At 41.4% G+C, this 22303-nt stretch overlaps 2 protein-coding genes across 2 annotated transcripts; one reads left to right on the forward strand and one right to left on the reverse strand.

Annotated features, from left to right (window-relative positions):
• Window positions 1-1216: 1216 nt before the first annotated feature.
• On the reverse strand, window positions 1217-15099 carry pou6f1 (POU class 6 homeobox 1). The gene is given in 13 exon segments (XM_086213294.1): window positions 1217-3187; window positions 3850-4018; window positions 4104-4239; window positions 4337-4570; window positions 4965-5093; window positions 5173-5432; window positions 6153-6378; window positions 8883-9019; window positions 9168-9357; window positions 9699-9741; window positions 9743-9778; window positions 14000-14092; window positions 14734-15099. Coding segments are annotated over 12 exon segments (1932 nt in total). The 5' UTR covers window positions 14026-14092; window positions 14734-15099; the 3' UTR covers window positions 1217-2841.
• Window positions 15100-16537: 1438 nt separating this feature from the next.
• On the forward strand, window positions 16538-21469 carry dazap2 (DAZ associated protein 2). Its single transcript, XM_086213295.1, has 4 exons — window positions 16538-16698; window positions 17770-17888; window positions 17973-18221; window positions 19078-21469. The coding sequence occupies exons 1-4, from the start codon at window positions 16686-16688 to the stop codon at window positions 19204-19206; spliced, it is 510 nt and encodes a 169-aa protein (XP_086069421.1). The 5' UTR covers window positions 16538-16685; the 3' UTR covers window positions 19207-21469.
• Window positions 21470-22303: the final 834 nt, after the last annotated feature.

Consider the following 22303-nt stretch of genomic DNA (forward strand, 5'->3'; position numbering starts at 1 on the left):
CCTGTAGTCAAAGAATTCTGTTTTTTTTTTTTTTTTACCATGGCGACAAAAAATCTCAGGTTGTCATCCCACAATTCCACACTGATATTCAGTGAACATTAAGGCTTAATCTTTAATATCTTGATTAATATCTTAATATAGGATAGATGAAGCACTGGCTATGGCTGTCCCAATATGCGATCCAGGAAATTCTTGTGCATGCAACACAGCTCTTCTCATCTCATCTCTCAAGTTATCATCAATCCACTAAGCAGTAATTGCGTGTTCACACCAAACGTGAACGCGAATTTGACACCGGATCATTTTAGTGTCCGTTTGTGTCATTCGCGCCAATACGCGAAGTCGCTCAACTGCCCGAGTAGTGAGTATTTCCGGTGAATTTCACCGCTCGGTGAACCAAGTTTGTCCAGGGGCTGCGTCTGGATAACTGCCGCTTCCAGCGGTATTTCCGGATGACGACTGGCCAGTTTAACGTCCTGCTAGCAAGGATCGATTCCACAAATTGACACCAATTTATTCAACTGGTTCTTGTAATTTTCACACATAGTGTCATATCGCACCGGGTTCCCACAGATAGCCGCAATCAACTTGTCCGCCATCTTGTGACAGCCAGCCGTGACGTCGGAACATTCTCAACGCTGATTTTCTGTCTTGACAGGAATTTTCTGCCGAAGTTGAATATTTTCAACTTGCGCGAATGGCGAAATTTCGCCTCCCGAATTCGCCTCATTCGTGCCGCCAGACTGAAAATTCGCCTCATTCGCAGTTTTACTCATCGGACCGATACCGGTATATTAAAAAATGACAAACATCGGCCGATACCGATGTCACGGCCTATATATCTGCATCCCTATTTGTAATAGTTTCCATTGGTCAATGCTTATTTTATTGTCCCTGTTATGAACTTTAATTCATAGGTTTTTTTTTTCCATTGTTAAATGTTTTGCTATGGAATTCATAAAAAAAATTGTTTACCTGAAATTTATAGTCAATATGTTGTTTCTATGATTTTGTAAAAGTTATGATTTTAGTTTTAAGTGGATTATAAGGCATTGACAAAACTTTATTAAACCGGCAATCTTTTAATTCATACTTTCAACTTGAACCAGACCGAGGTGGATGTCCTGAAATCAAACGTCAATTCACTTTGTTGAATTTCAATTTTAATTTTAAACTAAAAAGAGACATCTTGACATCAACGTCTTTTCATCCAACATATGGGCCCAATTTAGGCAAATGAGAAGTGGAGTGTACCATTCATGATGGACCTCACAAAACCAAAAACCTTTTATGAAGAAGTTATATTTATAACATAGCATGTTACCTTTATTATTTAATCTGCAGTATTTCATATTCAAACTGCTTCATAAAGTACATTAATCATAGATGTTTGTCATTCTTATGATTGCAATTTTGACAATACTGCTACATTTTGCAAAGCAAAGATTTTTTTTTTCTGCCCAAAAGAACTGAAACACAGGAATTCATTTCTCTCACGAAAACAACAGGAACCTTACACTGTACAAAACCAATCACAATCCCTTTGCTCTTCCAGGTGTTACTAAAGTGCAAATAATTCATGAAAAATTGCCAAAGGTAAAAATAACTGCCATTGTAATGTTCTATAGAAAACAGCACATGAAAACACGCTCAGTTAACTCATTCAACATGAAGGTTATCAGACAACATTACCTCTTCCAGAATTAGTCAAAAATTGTAATTCTGTTAATCAATTTGATTCATATAAGGCTTATTAAAGATATCTAAAAATCTGGCACTAACGTATCAGGCATGTGAGACTAGTTTGAGTTCTTAGGCCAATTAAGCTCCTATTTTAAAAGATGAGCATTGGAATATAAAAAAAAAAGGAACAACAAAAGAAATGTTGGTACATTAAGTTAAAAGTTATATCAATAAACAAGAAGAAAGACAGAATACTCTCAGAGCATTTTAAGTGCATTTAAAAAAAAAAAAAAAAAAAGTGAAACCGAGACAGACTGTCGTGACACAAAGGAAACACGCAAAAAAACACACTTACATTTACAGGTGTGGCATCATATGCAACAGCCTAAACTAAAACTCATGAACACAAATGCCGTGAAACACCAGAAATGACTCCGGACCGCGTGACACGACTCCAGCTGATAATGAAAAGTACGAAATTCAGAGTATCAATGAAAAACATGAAAAAAAGCTTTTAAGTTCATGATTATCAATAAGAAATATTGAAATGATGATTGTCCCAAAATCCTTGTTTATTGGTCGGGAGTCATTTTTGCTGTTCTTTAGACAACTACGTCTGATAAAGAGAGTTAGATTATTAGCGGTACCAATACTGCATGAATACAAATAAGTAGAATGGCACTTGGAGAGTGCAGATGTCCGCCAAGGTCCACGTAAAATAAATGCAGATTTTTCAAAAACAAACAGCACGGAAAAAACATTTCCTCCTTGGTGGAGGCAACAAGCAGCAAATTCAAACATCAACGTTGGTAAGAAGCTTATTCTTCAAATGTGAGAATAACGCCAGTCATTGTGCCAAAGAACTGAGGCGACTCAAATTAATTTCAGAGGTGTAGCTTAGAAAATCACTTGTATAAAAATTCAACATGTGTTTTTATGACAAGTCTCTATCACCACATATGATACGAGGACCATGCAGTGTACACATATACGGCCTTAAAACACTCATTTAAAACTCTTTCATAAGTCTTTTTTTTAAATTTCCTTCATCTTCTCATATTCTTGCAATCTTAATGAAGTTTATACTGTATTTACATAAGAACCTACATCTGAGTTTAACGTTCAATTAGCAAAAACGAGACAGGCAGGATGAGTTTGCTACTGGACCTGGAAGACGTTGATCTTGCTTGTGTTTTTTAGAGTCTGTCGCCGGTTGCAGAACCATACTCGCACAACCTCGCGGTCGTAGTTTAGCTCCCTTGCAATTTCTGTAATCTCTTGGCCTGTCGGCAGAGAATTCTTCTCAAAGTAGGAGTTTAGGACTTCTATAGCCTGCGGTGTGAAACTGGTGCGCCGCTTGCGTTTTTTGGACGGCTCGCCACCAACAAACTCCATTAGATTCTGCTGGCCCTTCTGGTTCCAGTGCTCAGCTTCAGCGAGCCACTTCTCCAAAACCGGCTTCAATTTCTGGGCACTCTTTGGAGTGATGTCCAGTTTTTCAAACCTGTAATACAGAAAGTACAAAATTGACTTTATTTCATGACTCTAAATCGCTTTTTGCCATCGGCATTTATGCATCAGTCCTCTCCTCTACGTCTTGGCAAGACAGGCAATGTAGGCACATTTCCAAATTGCTGCTTCAATGCAGCGTATATAGTCTCTATCTGGATTTATGAGTTTGGGGGGGAGTTGTTGACTTCATTGTTAAATAAAAACCATGGCTGGTGAATTTGAGTCAGGCTGAAATCAGGTTTGCAGATCGCATATCAGAGTTCAGTTTGTGTTGTATTTAGTCACGTTCATTCACGTTATGCGTTCGCGTGATGTAACAAATGCGATCGTTGGGTAGCCGAGCGCCGTCGTCAAAACAACTGAATGGAAAATAAGTTCATAAGCATGTTGGAAGACACTTGTTAGTTGTCAGTTTTCATGCCAGCAGGGATGAATTAGAGACGACTACACTGAAAGCTGTTTGAGCATGAAGCACTCTTCACAGGAACATTTTAGACATTCATACAGAAATCTTACATTTACCTGTAAAATAAGTGAATTCCATTTCACTTGCATTACTGCACTAAATGAATGAGCGTGAAGGGATTCGTGATAGTATAAAAACTATGTTTTACAGTTTCTTACAAAGGTAAAATGAACGTGGGTGTAATTCACCTGCATATGGCAGACTGGCTGTAGGCCGGGCCCTCGGTTGCGGTCAGAGCCTGCCCTACTTGTGTCTGAGTAAGCCCCAGGGACAGCCGGCGGATCTTGAAATTCTTAGCAAACTCTCGGATTTCCTCCAGATTAATGCCTTCCTCGCTGCTGACGACCTGCTGGGGTTCTACAATTGTAAAGAGATTGGTTAAAAATATCTACCTACTTACAATGGATCTATGTTTGGATGTAGAAGAAGCAGGTGTGCGTACTGCTGACAAGCTGGCCCACTTTTGCCATGTCTCCACAGGTGATGGGTACAGTAGAGGAGAGCGTGGTGGATGTCTTCAGAACAGACGGCTGAGGGGCGATGACAACTGGTGACTGAGTGACAGCTGTTACAGAGGCCTGGGTGGAAACACACACATACACATACATCTTGAATAAATAAATTGGACTCTTATAGGTGCAGATCCAACTGGCAACATGCCATAATAACGTCTACCTGTGTGCTGGGTTTGGTAAGTGTGAGAGGAGCAGCAGCTTTGGGCAAGACGGCGGCAGACGCTGCGACCGTGGCAGGTCCGTTCCCAACTGTAGCAATGAGCTGGCCCTGGGTGTTAAGAAGCAGCTGTGGGGTGACGGTCTGGACCTGGAGACCCTGGAGGGGGAGGGTGGGAGTAGCTGCCCCTCCAGCCAGAGAAGCTGGATTCAACAATAGCGGGAGTGTTCCTATAACCTACAAGTGTTGTAGAGATCAAATACACGATAAGTGGATAGAAACCTTAGTGTGGTTTCTCAAGATTCTACATCACATTACTGTACGAGTCCACGGAGCTGCATGAAAAAGGCCAATTTGAGAGGATAATCAGTTGATGCATTCACTGATTGAAATTACAATGCTGATTGGTTGACACAGATGCCGATTACCTTAAAACGAGAAACACAATATCAAAACGTATGTGGCCTGTCACAGCTAACATGCAGCTGAAAAGCACTGTTCTACTGACCAGTGTTCTAGTGAGGCCAAGATCTTCTTTTATGGCTCATGGTACAGGACTACAAGGACAAATAAATTCTCCTTAAGAGGAAATAAAGAGTAAAGACATTTAGGGAGGGTTTATGATACCAACCTGCCCCTGGGCATTTGTGATAATCTGGCTGGTGATGCCAGCCATGTTGGACATGGCACTGGTGATGATGGGTGTAGAGGTGAGGGAACTGAGAAACTGGGCCTGTGCGCCAAGAGAAGCAGCGTTGATCTGAGAATAAAATCACATGTGCATAAGTACAGCAAATCACATGTTATGTAGAGTTGTGTCGAGAGAATAAATCTCTTACAATGGCAGGATTGATGGAGAGCCCTGCCGTCTGTAGAGCTGCTAGAGATATGTTTGATGGAGAGACCGTGGTCGCGGCCGAGCCGACCTGAGCTGCCGTCACCTGAGCAGCAGTAACTTGAGCGCTGGTCACCTGTGTCGGCTGAGACGTCACCTGCTGCATCGCCTGCTGAACTGGCTGAATGGAAGCTGCTTGAGGCTGGAACATGGTCTGTGCGTTTGACTGAAGCTGGGGCTGGACTGAACTCAGGACTGTTGCAGCTGATGGAAGGGTAAAGTAAGTTACTTTGTATTTGCAGTGCTGGGATAAAAATCAAAGCGGCTGTAGTTTATTAAGCATACGGTTGGATACAGAAGACATGGATGATACCAGACAATGTGTTTGAGAGTTTGTTAACCGATGTTTTTGCCGCGGTTATATTTGCTAGCCATCAGACGCCATAAGCTTCAAGCTAACGATACGTGGCTGGCCCTTTCTGTACTCTAGAGACACAAAGATTCAATGCAAAGGAGAAAAATGTCTACATGAGCTCACAACACATCTATTTTTGAGCACTTGTAAGTAAAATTTATTAGTAAAGTATCTCTATGACTGACTAGTCAACCCAAAACATATCTATGAATAATTACATGTCAGATGACTGCCTCTTTGCACCATGGTTTGCCCTCTGATTGCACGCCCCTTAAATCCCTAAATGAGCCTAAACACGCCCCGAACGCACACAGAGTGCCATCCGACAACCACCTGCCGCAATAGACCACCTGAAAAGGGCTCATTATGTTTACCATCCTGACCATCTCAGATTAGCATATTAGCATGCAACCATACGCTTACTTGCTCAAAAATCAAAGTACATGTCAATGCGTATATCATGTTCTAGTCATCTTTTATGCTGGGACATTTAGTTTCAAGACACTTTTGTGCATGAAGCTAATTGGTAACCTCATAGCAACAAATGTGTGTGTGTGCGTGTGTTTTACCTTGGAGGCCAGCAAAGGGCAGCTTGAGGAGGCTTCCAGCCGGTGTAGCAGCTGTTAGCCCAGGGAGCGAAGCTACATTGCTGGTAGGGAGAGTGAGAACTGCCAGACCACCCTGGCCAGCAATGGAGCCTGCCATACTGAGGGGGATGAGCAGGGGCTGGCCCAATGACCCTGTCTGGGCCAACATACCCGTCATCAAAGTAGCCAAACTTTCCTGAGACAGCATCTGTATGTCAAATAGGAAAATTTGTAAATGGGATGATATGTCAGATGGTACTTTTTTTTTTTTTTTTTTACAAGTATTCATGTACTTTTACTGGACTTCATGCAGTATAATACAGAGATTGTGCACACACTTGAATGCTATGTATTTTTAGGAATGTTTTCCAGTTGCTAGCTTTGTTGCTAACAGATTCTCTTGAATCAGTCACAATGTGCACCAGAGACAAACAGCTTAGTCTGTAAGTTACTTAAAGTAAACCTGAGCAAGATAGTTTTAAAATGAATCCCTCTGACACATGAATGTTGGGCAAAAAAATAATACACCACCAGTCAAAAGCTTTAGAGCACCCCAGTTTTTTTTACTGAAAATTATTCAGGTTAATGACTCATTGCACTCTGAAATGAAGGCACATTACAAATAAACAATTGGAGCTGCTGAACAGCTGAACACACCCGTGGCATTCTTTCTACAACAGAAATCACACATTCTTCAGAAAGTTCTTCCCACGTCTGTTGCAGGAGGTCCCATAAATGTGCGGCTCCTCTTCTCTCCAGTTCATCCCAAACCAGCTTGAAGGGGTTGAAGTCTGGAAGCTGTGGTGGACACTCCATGTTTTCAAGCTTGCCATCTTGTTCTTTTTTTCCTGAAGTAGCTCTGGCATAGCTTGGACTTCTATTTTGGGGCATCACCTTCCTGTAGGATGAACCCCTGACCAACTAGGCTCATACCAGAAGGCACTGCAGAATGCTGTGGTAGCCGTTTTGGTTCAGGGTGCCTCTCACTCTGCACAAGTCACCAGCCCTGGATCCAGCAAAACAGCCTCAGACCATCACACTACCTCCTCCATGTTTGACAGTTGATGTCACACACTGTGGAACCATCCTTGCGCCTACCTGACGGCGTACAAAGATCCTGGGTGATGAACCAAAGATTCAAATTTGATTCATCAGTTCATAATACCTTCTTCTAGTCTTCAGTAGTCCAATGGCAGTGTTTCTCGCGGCAACTCATCCTGTCAAACCTGCAGCCCACAGTCTTCCCTTCATAGTTGAAGCTGAGACTTGCTTAGAACGACCACTTTTAAGCTGAGCTCAAAGTTGTTGTCCTATCACTTAAGCTCTTAACGCTCAGAAACTTGTCCTCTGATTCAGTTGTGGCTTTGGGTCTGTCAGATCTCTTCCTTTCAGAGTTTCCCCCAGTTTCTGAGTGCCTTTTTGTGGAGAAGAAAACTGTATTCACTGACACCTTGAACGTCTTTGCAATTTCTCTGTAGGAAAAAAACCCTATATTTTTATGTGTTGTGATGGTCTGTCTCTCTTCCATTGTTAATTGCCTTTTTCTCACCATTTTTGCACCAACACACAACTTTCTGCAGTACAATACTGTTCAATTGAGGCTCACAAGGGTATGGTACCATAGTGTGATCCAACACTGCAGACAGAGGGGGTTGCAAGCAATCAAGGAAAGTTGGAACACCTGTAGGAATTAGTAGCACCCGCTTTCAAGGCTTGATTAGCCTTCATTGCAGCAGAGCAGCTTGAAACTGTTCACCAATTTCATGTTCCCGGAAAGACGCCTTTTTGTATAATTCTGAAATGTACAACCTTTTTCTTTAACCTCTGGCAGTTCAGCACTTCCATATGTTCCATTTCAAGCTATTCACCGGTCTTGCACAACTTCAATTGCAGTAAATAACTGGAAATATTGGGCTGTTCCAAAACTTTAGACTGGTAGCGTTTATGAAAAAGGTCAAATGTAAGCGAGTTTAAATCAGCCATACAAACTTAGGTAATATTTTTTGGCTAACTTTTTTTTTTTTTTATTCCTGCCAATTTCACCTGTACAAGTAACTCAAGCCCTTCTAGACACCACTACTTTAGGCCTTTTTTTTTTTTTTTTTTACAGCTGCCATTTTGCAGGGCCAACACAGGTGTAATTAATAACTTGAATTATGGCCCTGTTCCATTTAGGTAGGCCAGGGTGCTGGTACTGTGCATGCTCACTTTCTGCATACTGACATACTAAATAGAAGAGGCCATCATTTTTTATGCCTACGTTTACAATGTCAAAATGTCTGCTGTCAAAAAAAAAGGGGGCCTATTATTGGTACCTTCACCCAAAAACTTGATTCACATCTGACTCTCAGTAGGTGTCTGCATCTTACAAAGCGCTGTGAGAGACGAGCTACTAGGAACAGTGAGACATGAATATGTTGATGTTCATAGTCCTAAACTGAAGTCTTCTAGTTTGTTTTCAAATTAAATCGGTTGTTTATGGATTATTGTGCATGAAGCTGAATAAAAAAGGATGATACTGGATGATGCGTTTTGAAACATATGGGTTGTCAGGTGTTTTTTTTTGTTCTGTTTTTAGTAGTCAGACTCCTTTAGATTCAAGCAGAAGATCCGTGGCTGATCCCTCATGATGAGTACTTGAAAGGCTGTACATTATTTGGGTGAACTACCTTTTAACAACATGAAGCAACAAGTGTGTAGATTCAGTCATACCTGCGGACAGCCTTGTACGGTGATGGGCATGGCTGCCTGGGGCTGCGGCAAGGACACACTGATGGGAACAGCAGGTGACAGCGTTTGGACAGCGGGGACTGGAGCCTCTACAGATGCCACCTGCTGCTCACCTAGCACTGCAGGAGCACAACCACACTTGGTTCTTCCTGACATTTCAAACACCTTTCAAAGCTGATTTTCACATTTGCACTACAGTTGTGTAAAGTAGCTATGAATAGCAGATCATTTGCTATCCACTGTGATCATAAAATAACCATAGCTCACCGACTCCCCCTGCGTGAGGGGGCATGGTGTTGTCGTCCTGTGTGCCGCTAGCCTCGAGTTGCTCTGCAGCCCGAGCCGCTCCCTCCTCAGCTTTGCATTCAATTTTCCCATCAGGCACTGATGATGTCAAAGATGCATCAACCTCCACCTCTAGCACACGAATAGTCTCATGACCAGACATCACAATGACCTGCATAGTGATCAAGAGTTAAAGTCACCAATTATTCATCCTCTAATCAAATCCTATATTAGATTAAAAAAAGGTTAGGATTGTGTTATAACTTTCAAACATTTTAGTTTAGTAAGTGTCACTTGAAATAGCCACATATTGTATTTCTCCCTCTAGCCACATGTAATTAATCTGATTTTTACTTATGATTAATGGAATGCAATAATGAAAGGCTTAGAGGCGAAGCAGCGAAACAACCTGGACTGTAGGACAAGGTGCAGAGACACAATGCAGGGAGAGGGAGAGGGAGAGAGAGAGAGAGAGAGAGAGAGAGAGAGGGAGAGGGAGAGGAAGATGCATACCTGGTTGTCTTTGGCAGGGAATTTCAAAGTGCAGGATTTAAATGGCTGAAAAAAGACGTCTGCAGTCAGACAGTGAGTGGCTAAGGAGAACAGAAAAGCCGAGCACATGTTAGGACACAACAGCCCGAAACAAAAAACAGACACAAATGAAAGAGCATGAGTACACCAAAACAATGATAAGAGCATCAGCCAACAAGCAGCTCAAGCAATGCTTTCAAGCTTCCCTCTGTGCATCTGTGAAGAGCATTGCTTTTCTTTTGCTGACTATGTCTACACACAATGTTACTAGAGAGAGAAAAAAAACACAATTCATTATTAAGCATGGCAGTTTAAAGATCCCGGCCCTCGCAAGCATAGAGCAGCTGAGGTAGTAAAATGTCGGTGCTGATCTCAATGGAGTTAAATGTCCCAGTATGATATGGTATATTGGCACACAGAAAGGAACAAGAGCACAAGAGGACAAAGACCACCGCTAGGCTTGGGTGATATCTATTTCTTCCCATCTTGTTGTCAGTTCACTGGATTATACAGTTTAAGACCTAAAAATGTCAAAACTGCAGCCTGTAGAAGTCAGTGTGGCATTATTGACCACGTCGAACCTACAAAACTGTGTGTCTAACATGTACATAGCCTGCTTAGACAAGATTGGTCATCTGACTGAACTACACAGTGAACAATTATAAGCAAAACTACAAATATTAGCACAAAAACCGTGTCAACAAGTAAAAAAGACTATGTGTCACATTTGATTTGGATCTTAGAGTTGGACCGTGCATTAGAAAAATAACCCAAAAATGGCAATTCATCGTCTGAAAAACCTTGCCGAAGTTCTTTCCAGTAAACACAGCAAAACTAATGCATGCTTTCATGACTCGCAGAATTGACCATGATAATGCTCTTCTCTCTGGTCTCGGTAAGGAAAAACAGTTCTCAGAAGCATCTACTGTAAAACTCAGAGAAGACCTTTGTTCTAGGAGTTTGTGTACGTGGTTGTGTGCTTTATTGTGTTTAGTGGGTGGACCACTGAGCTGGTCTCCATACCAGCCTGGACAGTAAAAGGGTTTCAAACCCTGACTAAGAACCTCTTCACCACAGAGCAAAGCCAGGTAAGATTTGGTTCCTGAACTGCAAACCATCTACTCTGGTGGTAGAGAAACACAAACACAGGCCAGTGCTTTCCTGTGTGCTGAAGATGAGCTCCCACTACAGAAGATTAAAGGGAAGGTGGAGGTGTTGGAGAACAAGGCTGAGAAGGAGGACAACATCTCTCAACATCTCAAGGAGCAGTTCTTAGACAAAGAACTGATGCTCAGTTTGGTGCGATAAGAACCTGCAGATATTTAATGAAACCATTTGCGATTTGTTTGCTAACACTGACCACTTTTTTTCAGCTGTCAATGGAAAATCAGGACATGATGGAGCAGAATCTGGCCCTGCAGGGGAAGCTGGAGCTGGCCCCCAACCTGGTCTCAACAGCCCTGATTTTCCTGCCTGACCTGTTCCACCTGCTGACCCAGAGGGCCCAGGGACAGGACCTTGACCCATCCCTGTTGTTTGGCGTTTCAGGTTAGCTTGAACTCCTTGGTAATAGATACAACTACTTCCTCAGAGTAATACATGTTTAGGAAACATATGGACTACATGCATCAGCGTCATTTGTTGTCTCCACAGCATCATCAATAGAAGATGAGCAGGATGAGGACTGGATCAGTCCAGGAACGGTCCAGAAGAAGCTGGTTGAAGTGGTGGTTTGGAGACGGCAGACGACATCCTGCTGTACCTCTGAGGACCATGCAGTCCCTGAGTGTTTATGTCTCTGAGATCTGATTCATTGAACTCTAGATTTCTGTAGAGAAATGAAGCATAATCTGGTTGACAATAAAATGAAAGTATATTAATGATTTATAATTCATATTTTTTGATTTACAAGATGTTACTAACATACATTTGACATGGAATAAAAGGTTTGGGTTTTTTTTTTTACATAAAAATATGCAACAACGATGACTCTTTGACAACTGCTCGGATCAGTGTTCCCAGGGACACCAGCCATTTCTCATTTCACGGGATGTTTAAACTTGAGCAGAAAACGATTTCTACGTGGAAACTGTCCGGCTGTGCAGGCCTTAGCATTTCTATCGCTTTGCAAAAGAGAGAAGATGCTAATCGTTTCATACTTTTTGTCCTTGTTGGTATCTGCATATTTTTGAATTAAAGTTTGTTTTTTTTAAGAGTTGCGGGGGGGGGGGTGGAGCCTATCCCAGCAGCCTTCAGGCGAGAGGCGGGGTTCACCCTGGACAGGTCACCAGTCCATCACAGGGCCAACACATAGAGACAGACAACCATTCACACTCACAGTCAATTTAGAGTATCAATCAGCCTCGTCCCCTCTTGATGTCTTTGGACTGTGGGAGGAAGCTGGAGTACCAGAGAGAACCCACACAGGAACAGGGAGAACATGGAGACCCCACACTGAAAGACCCCGTGCCCTAGCCAGGACCCAAACCAGAACCTTCTTGCTGTGAGGCGACAGTGCTGACCACTGCACCACCGTGCCGCTCTCCCACACGCCAGGCCATAAATCTTTATTTTCTTCTGTCTTGGATCTCCATCAGGTCACAATGTTCGAGATAGATAAAACATAGCAACTTTGTACAATGAAAAATGAACAAACAGAGAATCAGTTGGGTAACACCAGAATGTGACGAAGCACTGAATTCAAATGCCCTATGAAAAATGAATAATTGCATTTACTCAGGATTGGGATATAAATCACCTTTGTTCAAAAATGTGTTTGTTGGGTAATCAAGGGGGAAAAAATCAAATAAGTAAATGTTTAATCTTAAGCTAACAGTGTTGAGGTAATCTACTTGTCGTGGTTTCTATTTGTAGAGGTTTGCTGTGACCTCAGTGAAACACACTCAGAAGTTCTCAATCATTTTTCTGAACTCAATAATTACAACGATTATTGTGTATGCATGTGTACTTTAGTACATTAAAAGAAATTATGCTGAGACTCGTTGTACTTGTACTGGCTCCCTTCTATTTATTGTAATTTGTGCTAGCATGGTACTTCGTGGTAGCATACTGTCACCCAGATTTCAATCCGCTGAAAACCGTCACCCCCATGCAGCCGAGAGCCTCCGTCAACATGGACCCAGCAGAAAAACCTCAAGAGCAGCCTCTTCTCCACTCCAGGATAAAGCTAAAGAATACTTCCTGACCAGTCCAGGGCTAAAAGCATCACTAAGGAACTGAGTGTAACATTGTTGCTTCAAACGAATGTGATCGATCAAGCAGATCATAAGAGCAGTTGTTCTGATTCTGATACCAGTGTGATCAAAAAGCTACAATCCTGTGTAAAAATGCAGAATGGGTACAGACCGTACACGTCTCTGATGAGAGACCGCATACATGAGTCGCTCTGAAATGGGACCCTGCTACATGTCAGCGCCTGACTGCTACCGGCCATGCCACAGTTGCCTGTCGGGGTGTAGGTAGAGTCTCCGTCCACTAACCCCATGCAACATAGTGAACACCACATTGATCCTTATGAATAGGTTGGCATCTTGTACAGCAGCCTACATGTGACAAATTTACATCATGTCCCCCACTCACATGGTTTGTCCAAGCTTGAGGACCACCTGGCCCCTGAGAGCTGTCTGACCTCTCCCATGTCACGAGCAGGACGCTACCATCTCTGACTGATGTTACATGCAGGAAACCAACTCTTCTTCTCCGCTCTAAAACAGGATTCCATGGGAAACTACAATTTCTACTTTAAACTTTGTTATAATTATTTAAGAGCACTGAAGAAGAATTGATTTCCAGAGCGCCACATAACAGAAAAAAGTCAGTATTTAACATCGTAAAATACTTCATAGTAAAGTACGGTACTACACTGCCACTAATAATATAGAGATAAGTCCAGTATCAAGGCTGTTTTTTGGAGTAAAGTAGATGATGCAATAAATATTCTCTTCATGTATTCGTTCATATATTACAAACTCTTGCTCGGCTGTACGACGATGATGTCATCAGGTCACATCCATACAGTGTTCGTGTTAATACGGCTGTTAAACACACACTCTAACACACTGATCAGTTGTTGTTTTCTGCCAATGCACAAGTTCCGGTGATGGAATCTCTTAATGGCCCGTAAAAAAAATATTTCATCTGTCACATTTCTAACTTTGATAGCGCCCAAGCCTAACAACCACATGAGTCATCATGGTTTGGCTTGTCTGGTGTGGTTATGGTGGGGAGGGAGTTCTGTGTTATGACAGACAGGTGGGTGTTACCTGCTCATTGACGGTAAGAGGGGCATCTTTGGCAGGGTGATCCTGGGACTTCATGACTTGCTGCACCTCCAGAGTCGCTGTTCTCCTGGCATTCTGAGCAAACAAACACTGGTTCAATAAACTAAATGAGTACTTTACTTCCTGAATAAATCAGTTTCAAGAATCCATACTCCATGGGCTGAACACTTTTGGGACTAATTCTGATTACACTGATACACATGCAGAGGACTGTTTTTAATTCATGGCTATTTCTGTCTTTGCAGGTCCAGACTATTTAGAGGGGGCCTATAAACAGGCCCAACAGTGTTGCACATGAGCCGCAGAAAACGTGGTGAAAATCAACCATTAAGACCATGAAGTGATAGCAAATTTATCCTGGAGCAAAACTAGACCTAAGACGACACATTTCCTGCTGCGCAAGCCCCAGTGGAAATGAGGATCTGTCAAAACTTCAGCGGGTGTTGATGGGCTCCCCACCCCCATCCTGCCCAATAAAAGTCTCGCCGCGTCGGCCACTTTTCCACACAAGCTACAACCACCGAGTGCAGGCGACAGAAATCATCTCAACCCGTGCCTCTATACCAAATATTATGTATTTCCCTCTCTTTATCATAAATATATAAATTATGCTAATTACGAACATTGCATATTAACCAAAACTCATTTCCTCTCGCCATTTCGCTGCGATGCGCGAAAGGCAGACCAGAAGAGTCCGGATATTATATGTAACTTACCGCGTATGTACAGCTTATTTTCTGTAATCCCCCGCTCTTACAAAGGTCCTTGTCACAGTTTGTTTCAGTCACACATAATTAAAAATTCATCTCAGCTTCCAGACAGGCGCTGTGACTGCACACAAAAGAGGTATTTGCATTGATAAGGAGGGTTGCAATGTTAGGATCTTCTCTCTCTTAATATTTAATGACGATGCCCCTCCTGCGAGATCGTCCAAAATCCTTCAGGTGTCTTACAAAAACCTCATTTGAGCTGTAAAGTCGCGCAAAAATTGCTACAAAATTGGCCTTTTGCACTACGTCATGAACATAATTTATGCAAGAAAAAATCTTGCATTGAAAAATGTCTGCCTCGACTTGAGCGGTGCCATGGTGCTCTTAAAGGAGCCGCAGCCCGGTAAAGGCTGGGAGCAGCGGCGGGGCGCAGACACCATCACTGCAGGTCGTCCGATTTTAAGCAGGGGGTTTTAGCAGCCCCACCACAAGGACTGGCCTCATAGACTACATAGAGCAACATATATTTATGTACTATATCCCCCCCCCCACACACACACACACACTCCATTATAATCTCTTTACATTCCTGCAAAAACATGTCATTCTATTTTTTTTCTGTGTGAAAGTTCTTTTGAACTACTTTTCTTTTTAATTGTTTACTTCGTATTCACTTCTGCTGGGGCTGCACAATTTAAACAAAAATATTTACTTGCAATTATTCTGACTGATATTGCAAAGAACGTTATATTCTGACAACATTATTCTCATTTTCTTTGAGAAATCCGTTATAGTGATAATGGTGTGATTTCATTTGGGTGCTGTATCAAACAAAAGTGGGTTTTTTTTTTTTAAGTCAGTAGAAAAAATATGTGCGGGGCACATCTGCAGCACCACTGTACTAAATTTGAAGTTTTGATATACATTTTGCCTTCCTGTGATTTGAAAATTTCTGCAGGTCATCTTGTGATTTGTGATTGCATTTCATTAAATGTGCAGCCCTAAATTTCTGCTACGTCGATTATTTATGTCAGTTGTTGCAGAGGCAGTTCCAGACGGATTTTATTGGATGGGTCAAACTGGGGAGGCAATTGTTTTGTCAGTGGGGCAAATTTAACCCAAGAGACAAAGTGTACAGAATGTGTCTACTCCCTGTCATATGGCTATAGCACATAAAACCACCAGGGAACACCGGGGTTTTTTTTTTTTTAGACAAAATATGTATTTCAGTTTCAGCATTTTTTTAATCCAAAGTATAACAGCTATTTCATAAAAAATGCTTTTAAAATTAAAATCTTTTATGCGCATATTGCCTTTGTTTATACCGTTTCACTGTTTTTATTGTATTTCACTGCTTTATTTTTGTTCATGCTTTTTTCCAATGGCAATGAACAAAAATGTGTAGATCTTCATTCTGTGTCTTTCTCCTGAAGTGAAACACTTTTAATTTCATTTCTGTTGAAAGGTCAAATACAAATAGTTCACCTCACAGCGTCAGGTCTCCATATCTGCTGCTCCTCCATCTGTAGCACCACGTCTACAAAATAGCAGCTCATTTTGAATTGCATGGCGGGTAAGTGGCAGTGAATGTAGTGCCTGTGAGTGTTTGGTGAACTTCAGCATGTATTCTTCAACATGTAAACATACCTTTGTCCTCTTCATAGTTCAGTGCAAATCCTTGACACATTTTATTTTTGCTTCTTTTTTTTTTTTTTTCAAAAGGTCAACTGCTCAACCCCATTTCTACCTGTAGGGGGCGCGCAAGTTTAAAAGGCGAACTGCGTACGACCCAACCAGAGATCGAGAGCGAGTGACGTCACCACTTCCACAACAACAAGAAGCTGAAAAACAAGGAAGTGAATGATTGTAAGCCGTAACCTGTTTATAAGGCCGTGACAAGATACGCAGAGCTCCGTTATCAATCGTGAATTCCTCAATCTCCGGATTAGTCCACCACAATGAACAACAAAGGTATTTCTCCAGACATCGTTCGTGTTATTAGTCAGCTGTTCGCTATAAGTCGCTGACGTTAAAGCGAGACATGAAGAGCCTTCGTGATGGCTATCTGAGGCGGACTTGACGTTTAGCTACGCACATGACAATAAACTGACGCTTTCTGGATAGCAGTCTAGCACACACGTCGATATTTGACGGCTAATTAACGTCAAATAATGCAACTGTTAATAAGGAACGCCTAAATATAACGTCACCGATAGCGCCGTACCTCTAGTGGCTAGGGCACATATTTTCAGTCAGCTGAACATTCAAGACATGAAGCAGGTCTGAAAGCTAGGGAAGCATTATTTAGCTGTTTCGGTTTCCTTTTGTACGAACTCAAACACGGGAATCGTGTCTATGGTGCAGTTAATAGCGATGGTCTTTGTTCATCTCTGCCGTTTCTTTTTTTTCCCGCATAAATCATATTTTTTCGCCTTTTTTGAACTAGACGCGTTTCATTATGCTCACATATCCTCTTTTATGAGGATGTGTTTTAATTATGAATATCGATTAACATAAAAAATTCACTTTATAAAAATGTTTCTTGCTGATTTTAATTTTTTTTTTTAACCTGACTAACAATAATTGCAGCTTCATGTACTCTATGTGTATTTGTTAAAGCTGACAGACTCTAAATTAATTAGGTGATCAAACATTTTTTTTTTCATCTAAATTGTGAAATTTTGTGGTGAAAACCGATTTCATGTAAGAGTCCGATCAAGGCGGAGGGCACTGGAGTTGACGCTTCACCCTAAAAGTGCAAAAGTCCTCTGATGTCAAGATTTAGTTAAACATTGAGGCTTTTATCACTTGTGAAACACTGATATTCTTACAGCCAGCGGAAAGTCTTTGTCATATGTTTTGCTGTTTCGTGTAATTTTGACAGCCGTTTGAGAACTCAAACAAAAACTTAAAATCTAATCTGGTCTCCTGGGCTGTGGGTTATAGGTGTCTTCCGGCGCCCAAATCACAAATGAACAGTGGACAAGAGGTGACAAGCCCTCGTTAAGGATGCTTAAGTAACTGAATCTCCATGTTCTGCAGGTTCCTATCCACAGCAGGCTGTGTACCCTCAGCAGAGCAATGCACCTGTATACCCCCCTGCTATGCAAATGTCTCCTCAGGCACCGCCATACACAGACACGCCACCTGCATATTCTGAGGTAATGATAGCATTAATATGTCCTGTGATATTACAGTAATGATATTTTGACCACTGTGGTAACTCCTCATCTCTGACTGTGCAGATATACCAGCCCAGATATGTGCTTCCACCTCAGGTGACTGGTCAGGTGCCTCAGATGTCCTCTCCCTACCCTGGTGCTCAGGTATTTATGCCCATGCAGCCACACATGCAAGTTGGGCCGGTGGGCCAGAATGTCCCCATGGCCTACTATCCAATGGGAGCCGTGTACCCCCCTGGGTCAACAGTGATGGTGGAAGGCGGATTCGATGCTGGTGCTCGCTTCACAGCAGGCAGCAGTGTCTCCATCCCAGTGAGTATCAAACTGTGTTCATTCTGTGTTCATCTTATACGAGGGGTCAGAACTGAGAGAGACGTCACGCCAGAGGTGACCATGTTCCAGACTTATTCTGCCCTTTCAAAATAAAAACAGTGTTTTATGCTTTGGGAAGACCCACTCCTTCTCCTCCCCTGATTGACTCCAACCCTGATTGACCTCACTACATACATCTAAAGGCATCAAGTACTAGCCGGTCAGAGACAGAGTAGGCCTGCAGGTGGGTCGTCTAGGGACATGAACCCATAAGGTCCTTTCGCACCTAGTGTGATGGCTGACCTGCTCAAATATGGAGAAGAGCCGAAGCAACCTTGTCATTCACCCGTGGGTGCAGCAGACACTGGCAGTCCATCAGCGTAAGACTGAGTCCTGTCTGACAAAACCACTCGCTTTTGGGCTCCTTACAGAATCAGCATTAATGTTGACTGTGCTAGCTTAGCCACTCGTGGTACTAGCGCCGTCTGTGGAGGTGTAGGGGCACCCAGCAGAAGCTCAAACGTTAAAGGGGTGCAAGACTTACAAAGTTTGTGATTTTACACAAGCAAATGATGTCACAACAAATCTACTGCTAGAATACGAACAGGTGTATGACTGATTTTAAAGTAACACAGAAAAGACAGAAACAGTAGGTTATCTAAGCTGTCAAACTATTGATGCGTGAAGCAGCCATTTTGAATTGAATTCCTCACTGTTTACCAGGTCTATTTGAGTTTCCAAGAAGCAAGTTTGACTTTGCAGTTCAACCGAAACACTGTTCCATTTTATCGTATAGAGGGTGGAATATGTCAAATTTGCGAATGTGATCTTTGTGTTTATTTCTCTCCTTCTCCAGCCCCCACCTCCTGGACATCCCCCCAATGCAGCTCAGCTGGCTGCCATGCAGGGTGCCAATGTTATGATGACACAGCGCAAGAACAACTTTTTCTTGGGTGGATCCAGTGGCGGTTATACCATCTGGTAACAGCAACTTCCCCCACATGCCTAAACCATGTCCCCTCATCCAGTTCTTCCCCCTGTCCCATACGTCTCCCTCCTCGGGCTGCTCAGCCTCGCCACAATACTGATATCACCTAACGGAATGTAATATTTTAGAGCCCTTGTGAAAGGTACAGTACTCCACTTCCGACCTAGAGAACAAATGCCTGAAGAAGACAAATGCAAATATGTAATATTATAGACTTCATTCCATAATCCGTCATTGGGTCAGAACTTTTCGGTCATTCCAGATTGGACCTCTTTTTTAGGTATCTGTATTTGTTCATGAGAACTGGTCCCCTTTGTTTGAGTGGAACACAAATTACACTGAGATGTTCTTGTACACCTGTAAAGCTCCGTAAATGAAATGTTAAAGTACCAGACCTGCGTTCTATAGTTTAGCCGCTTTATGGTGAAAGTGAAATGCAGTTAAAGCAGTAACAACAACAAAAAGCCCCACTTGTTTTGGTTTTTTTTTTTTGGTTTTTTTTTTGGGAAACTTTTAGTGTAGGTAAATTGATAAATGTCTAATAGTTCCATGTAAATATAAGTATGATGAACATGAGAAGCTAATTCTCAACTATATAGGGAAAAAAAAAAAATCCACAACTTGGATGCTTTTAGGTAGAATTGTCTTGTCTTTTGCACATAATACCAAGGCAAAATTGTTGCATAGTAACCGTCTTATCTGACAAATTATTTCATTCAATTCACTTGTAAATGAACTCAATTAAAACAAAAGATTCCATGCAATAGCCAAAGTGGTTTACTGTACCTTGTTGGGCAACTTGTAGATGAACATAGACAAGTGCCAAAGAGCACTGGGGATATAACCCCAATTTAAAGAAACTAAACTTCAGTAAACTTAAAGGAAAGAAATTTTAAGTAAATCCAAATAGTACGTTGACTGGGAAGGGGTGGTTGGTGTAACATTTGAGCCTTTTGTGTCTCCTGTTTCTATTTCATAGTCGGATACCCAGAGTTTATACACTAAATGTTGTTGGGGTTTTTTTTCCGTACAAATGCATTGTTTGTCTTTTCACACCGTATAAGTTAGGTTTCATGCTTCAAAGTATCAATTCATCAGAGAAAAATGCTGCCTTTGTGATGGCATCCATTCCTTGTCAGAGGTTTAAAAGTTGACTTTATTAAATATTTAAATGTTCCTTTTTTTGTTCTTTCACTGCTTTTCCACATTTACACGAGTATTCAGGATACTACGTTTGTTTGTATAACCAATGAGCTGGTTGTACCAAAGATTAGGTCTCCAACCAACTTGTGTTTGGCTGTGACTAGAAATTTTAAACGTCACAATTGAAAAGCAAACATATCATTGAATTAACAGTCATGAGCCTGCTGGTGACTCAACTTTCAGTCGCACATGACTGCAATGTCACTTTGTCAACTTCATCGTTTCATTGTCGCACACGTTGGCACCTTTTGCGATGTACAAATTTGATTCGATATTTTTTATCTGAAATGCACTGCTGAGCAAATATAGAGAAATTGCAAACAAGGGGCTACTCTTTTTTTTTTTGTGTTGTTTTTTATTTTTGAAATTCGGGCTGCATGTTAAAAGAAAGCTGTGACATTTTTTGAAATTTTTTAGATTCTGAAAAACGACTTATCAATTTCAGTCAATTTTAAGTAACATCCAGACGTGTTGAGAAGCCTGAAGATGTATGCAAACTATCAGCATAAATTCATTTTTAAAGACATCTGTGTGCTGCTGGTTAAATAACTTTTTAGAACTTTTACGTGTTATTTTACACACTTAAATAAGGTATCTGAAACTGGTTAAAAGTCTGCGTGGATACCGACAACTGATATTTGTAGATATTCTTCATTTTGATGTCTGGTAGCGTCAATGTGTCACTGGGTATCCGACTCATCATATTAAGTTTTAACAGCTGCGGCCACAAGACAACACTTACTGTTGTCTACCAAAATTTAGTTATTTTGGTGTTGTTAAGGACAGAATAACCAGCTGTCAGAAACTTGCTTCATTTATATGATAAACCTTCTTCTGCCATGCATAGAGAAAGCTAGCATACCAGACCTGTCACTCCTTTTATTGTGCTGTCATTTCATGCAATGTTCAGGCCACAGCTATTAAAACTTTCCAAACTTAATTCAACAAATGTTTTTCTTTCCGTCTCTGCTCTGATTGCGTGTGTGTAAAGCAGCAAAAAGGTGGCTTCGTCCCAGCAATATGAAGTACTGTAAAAAAAAAAAGAAAGAAAAGAAAACAGTGAGCAGTAGATGCTATGCCAACCACAGCCAGCAAAAGGAATATTACTCTTTGTTGAAGGATTATGGACATTTATAGTTCAGGGATTCTCTTCACAAGATTTTGTAAAAATAGATGTAGGACTAAAGTGATGTGACGGACTTTGGTACACATTCTATCTTTTAAGATTACTAAAGGAGATGAGTGTCACTACAGTTTGCGGAGACCAGATGGAATACTTTGAAAAAAAAAAAAACCAAGAAACTTAGGTGCACTTAACTTTTTTATACTAAACTTAAAATTTAAAATGTAAGTTTAGAATAAAGGTTATTTTGGAAATTTGAAAGGCTTGTGGTTTAATTTTATTCACGTGTAATGTATTAAAACTGGGTTTACCGATAAATATTGTGATGTAGCATCCGGGATTTCGTAATGTGATTATAGTGTAAAAGTTGTCTGTAAAATACCAGACTATGATTGTTCTGGATGACTGAAATTAACAATGAATGCTTGTACTTTCTTGGGCCTTTTTATATTGATTTCTTACCAAAGCAAGCATTACCATCTCCCCTCATCTAGTATACATTCTGTACAGAACAAGCAAGTCACACCTAATATATTACCACTTTTTTTTTTTGTCCTGAGCAGCCTTGTTTAGACTGATTATTCGGTGTGTCCACCTACCCACTTCTGTTGCAGTTCAGTCTAACGGCCCACTCTGAAGCACACGTATGGTTTCATTTTTGTTGAGTCAGGGAGGAGAGGATTTATTAAATAATTTGAGAATGAAGTGTGTTGTATTGGAATTAGAGGCACTGAGCCCCTGCATACATTTTTTCACCCCTTCTATCAA

This window comes from Aulostomus chinensis, chromosome 9, assembly GCF_037954235.1.
Source record: "Aulostomus chinensis isolate RoL2024-O1b breed Wild chromosome 9, RoL_Achi_v1.0, whole genome shotgun sequence".
Lineage (NCBI taxonomy): Eukaryota > Metazoa > Chordata > Actinopteri > Syngnathiformes > Aulostomidae > Aulostomus > Aulostomus chinensis.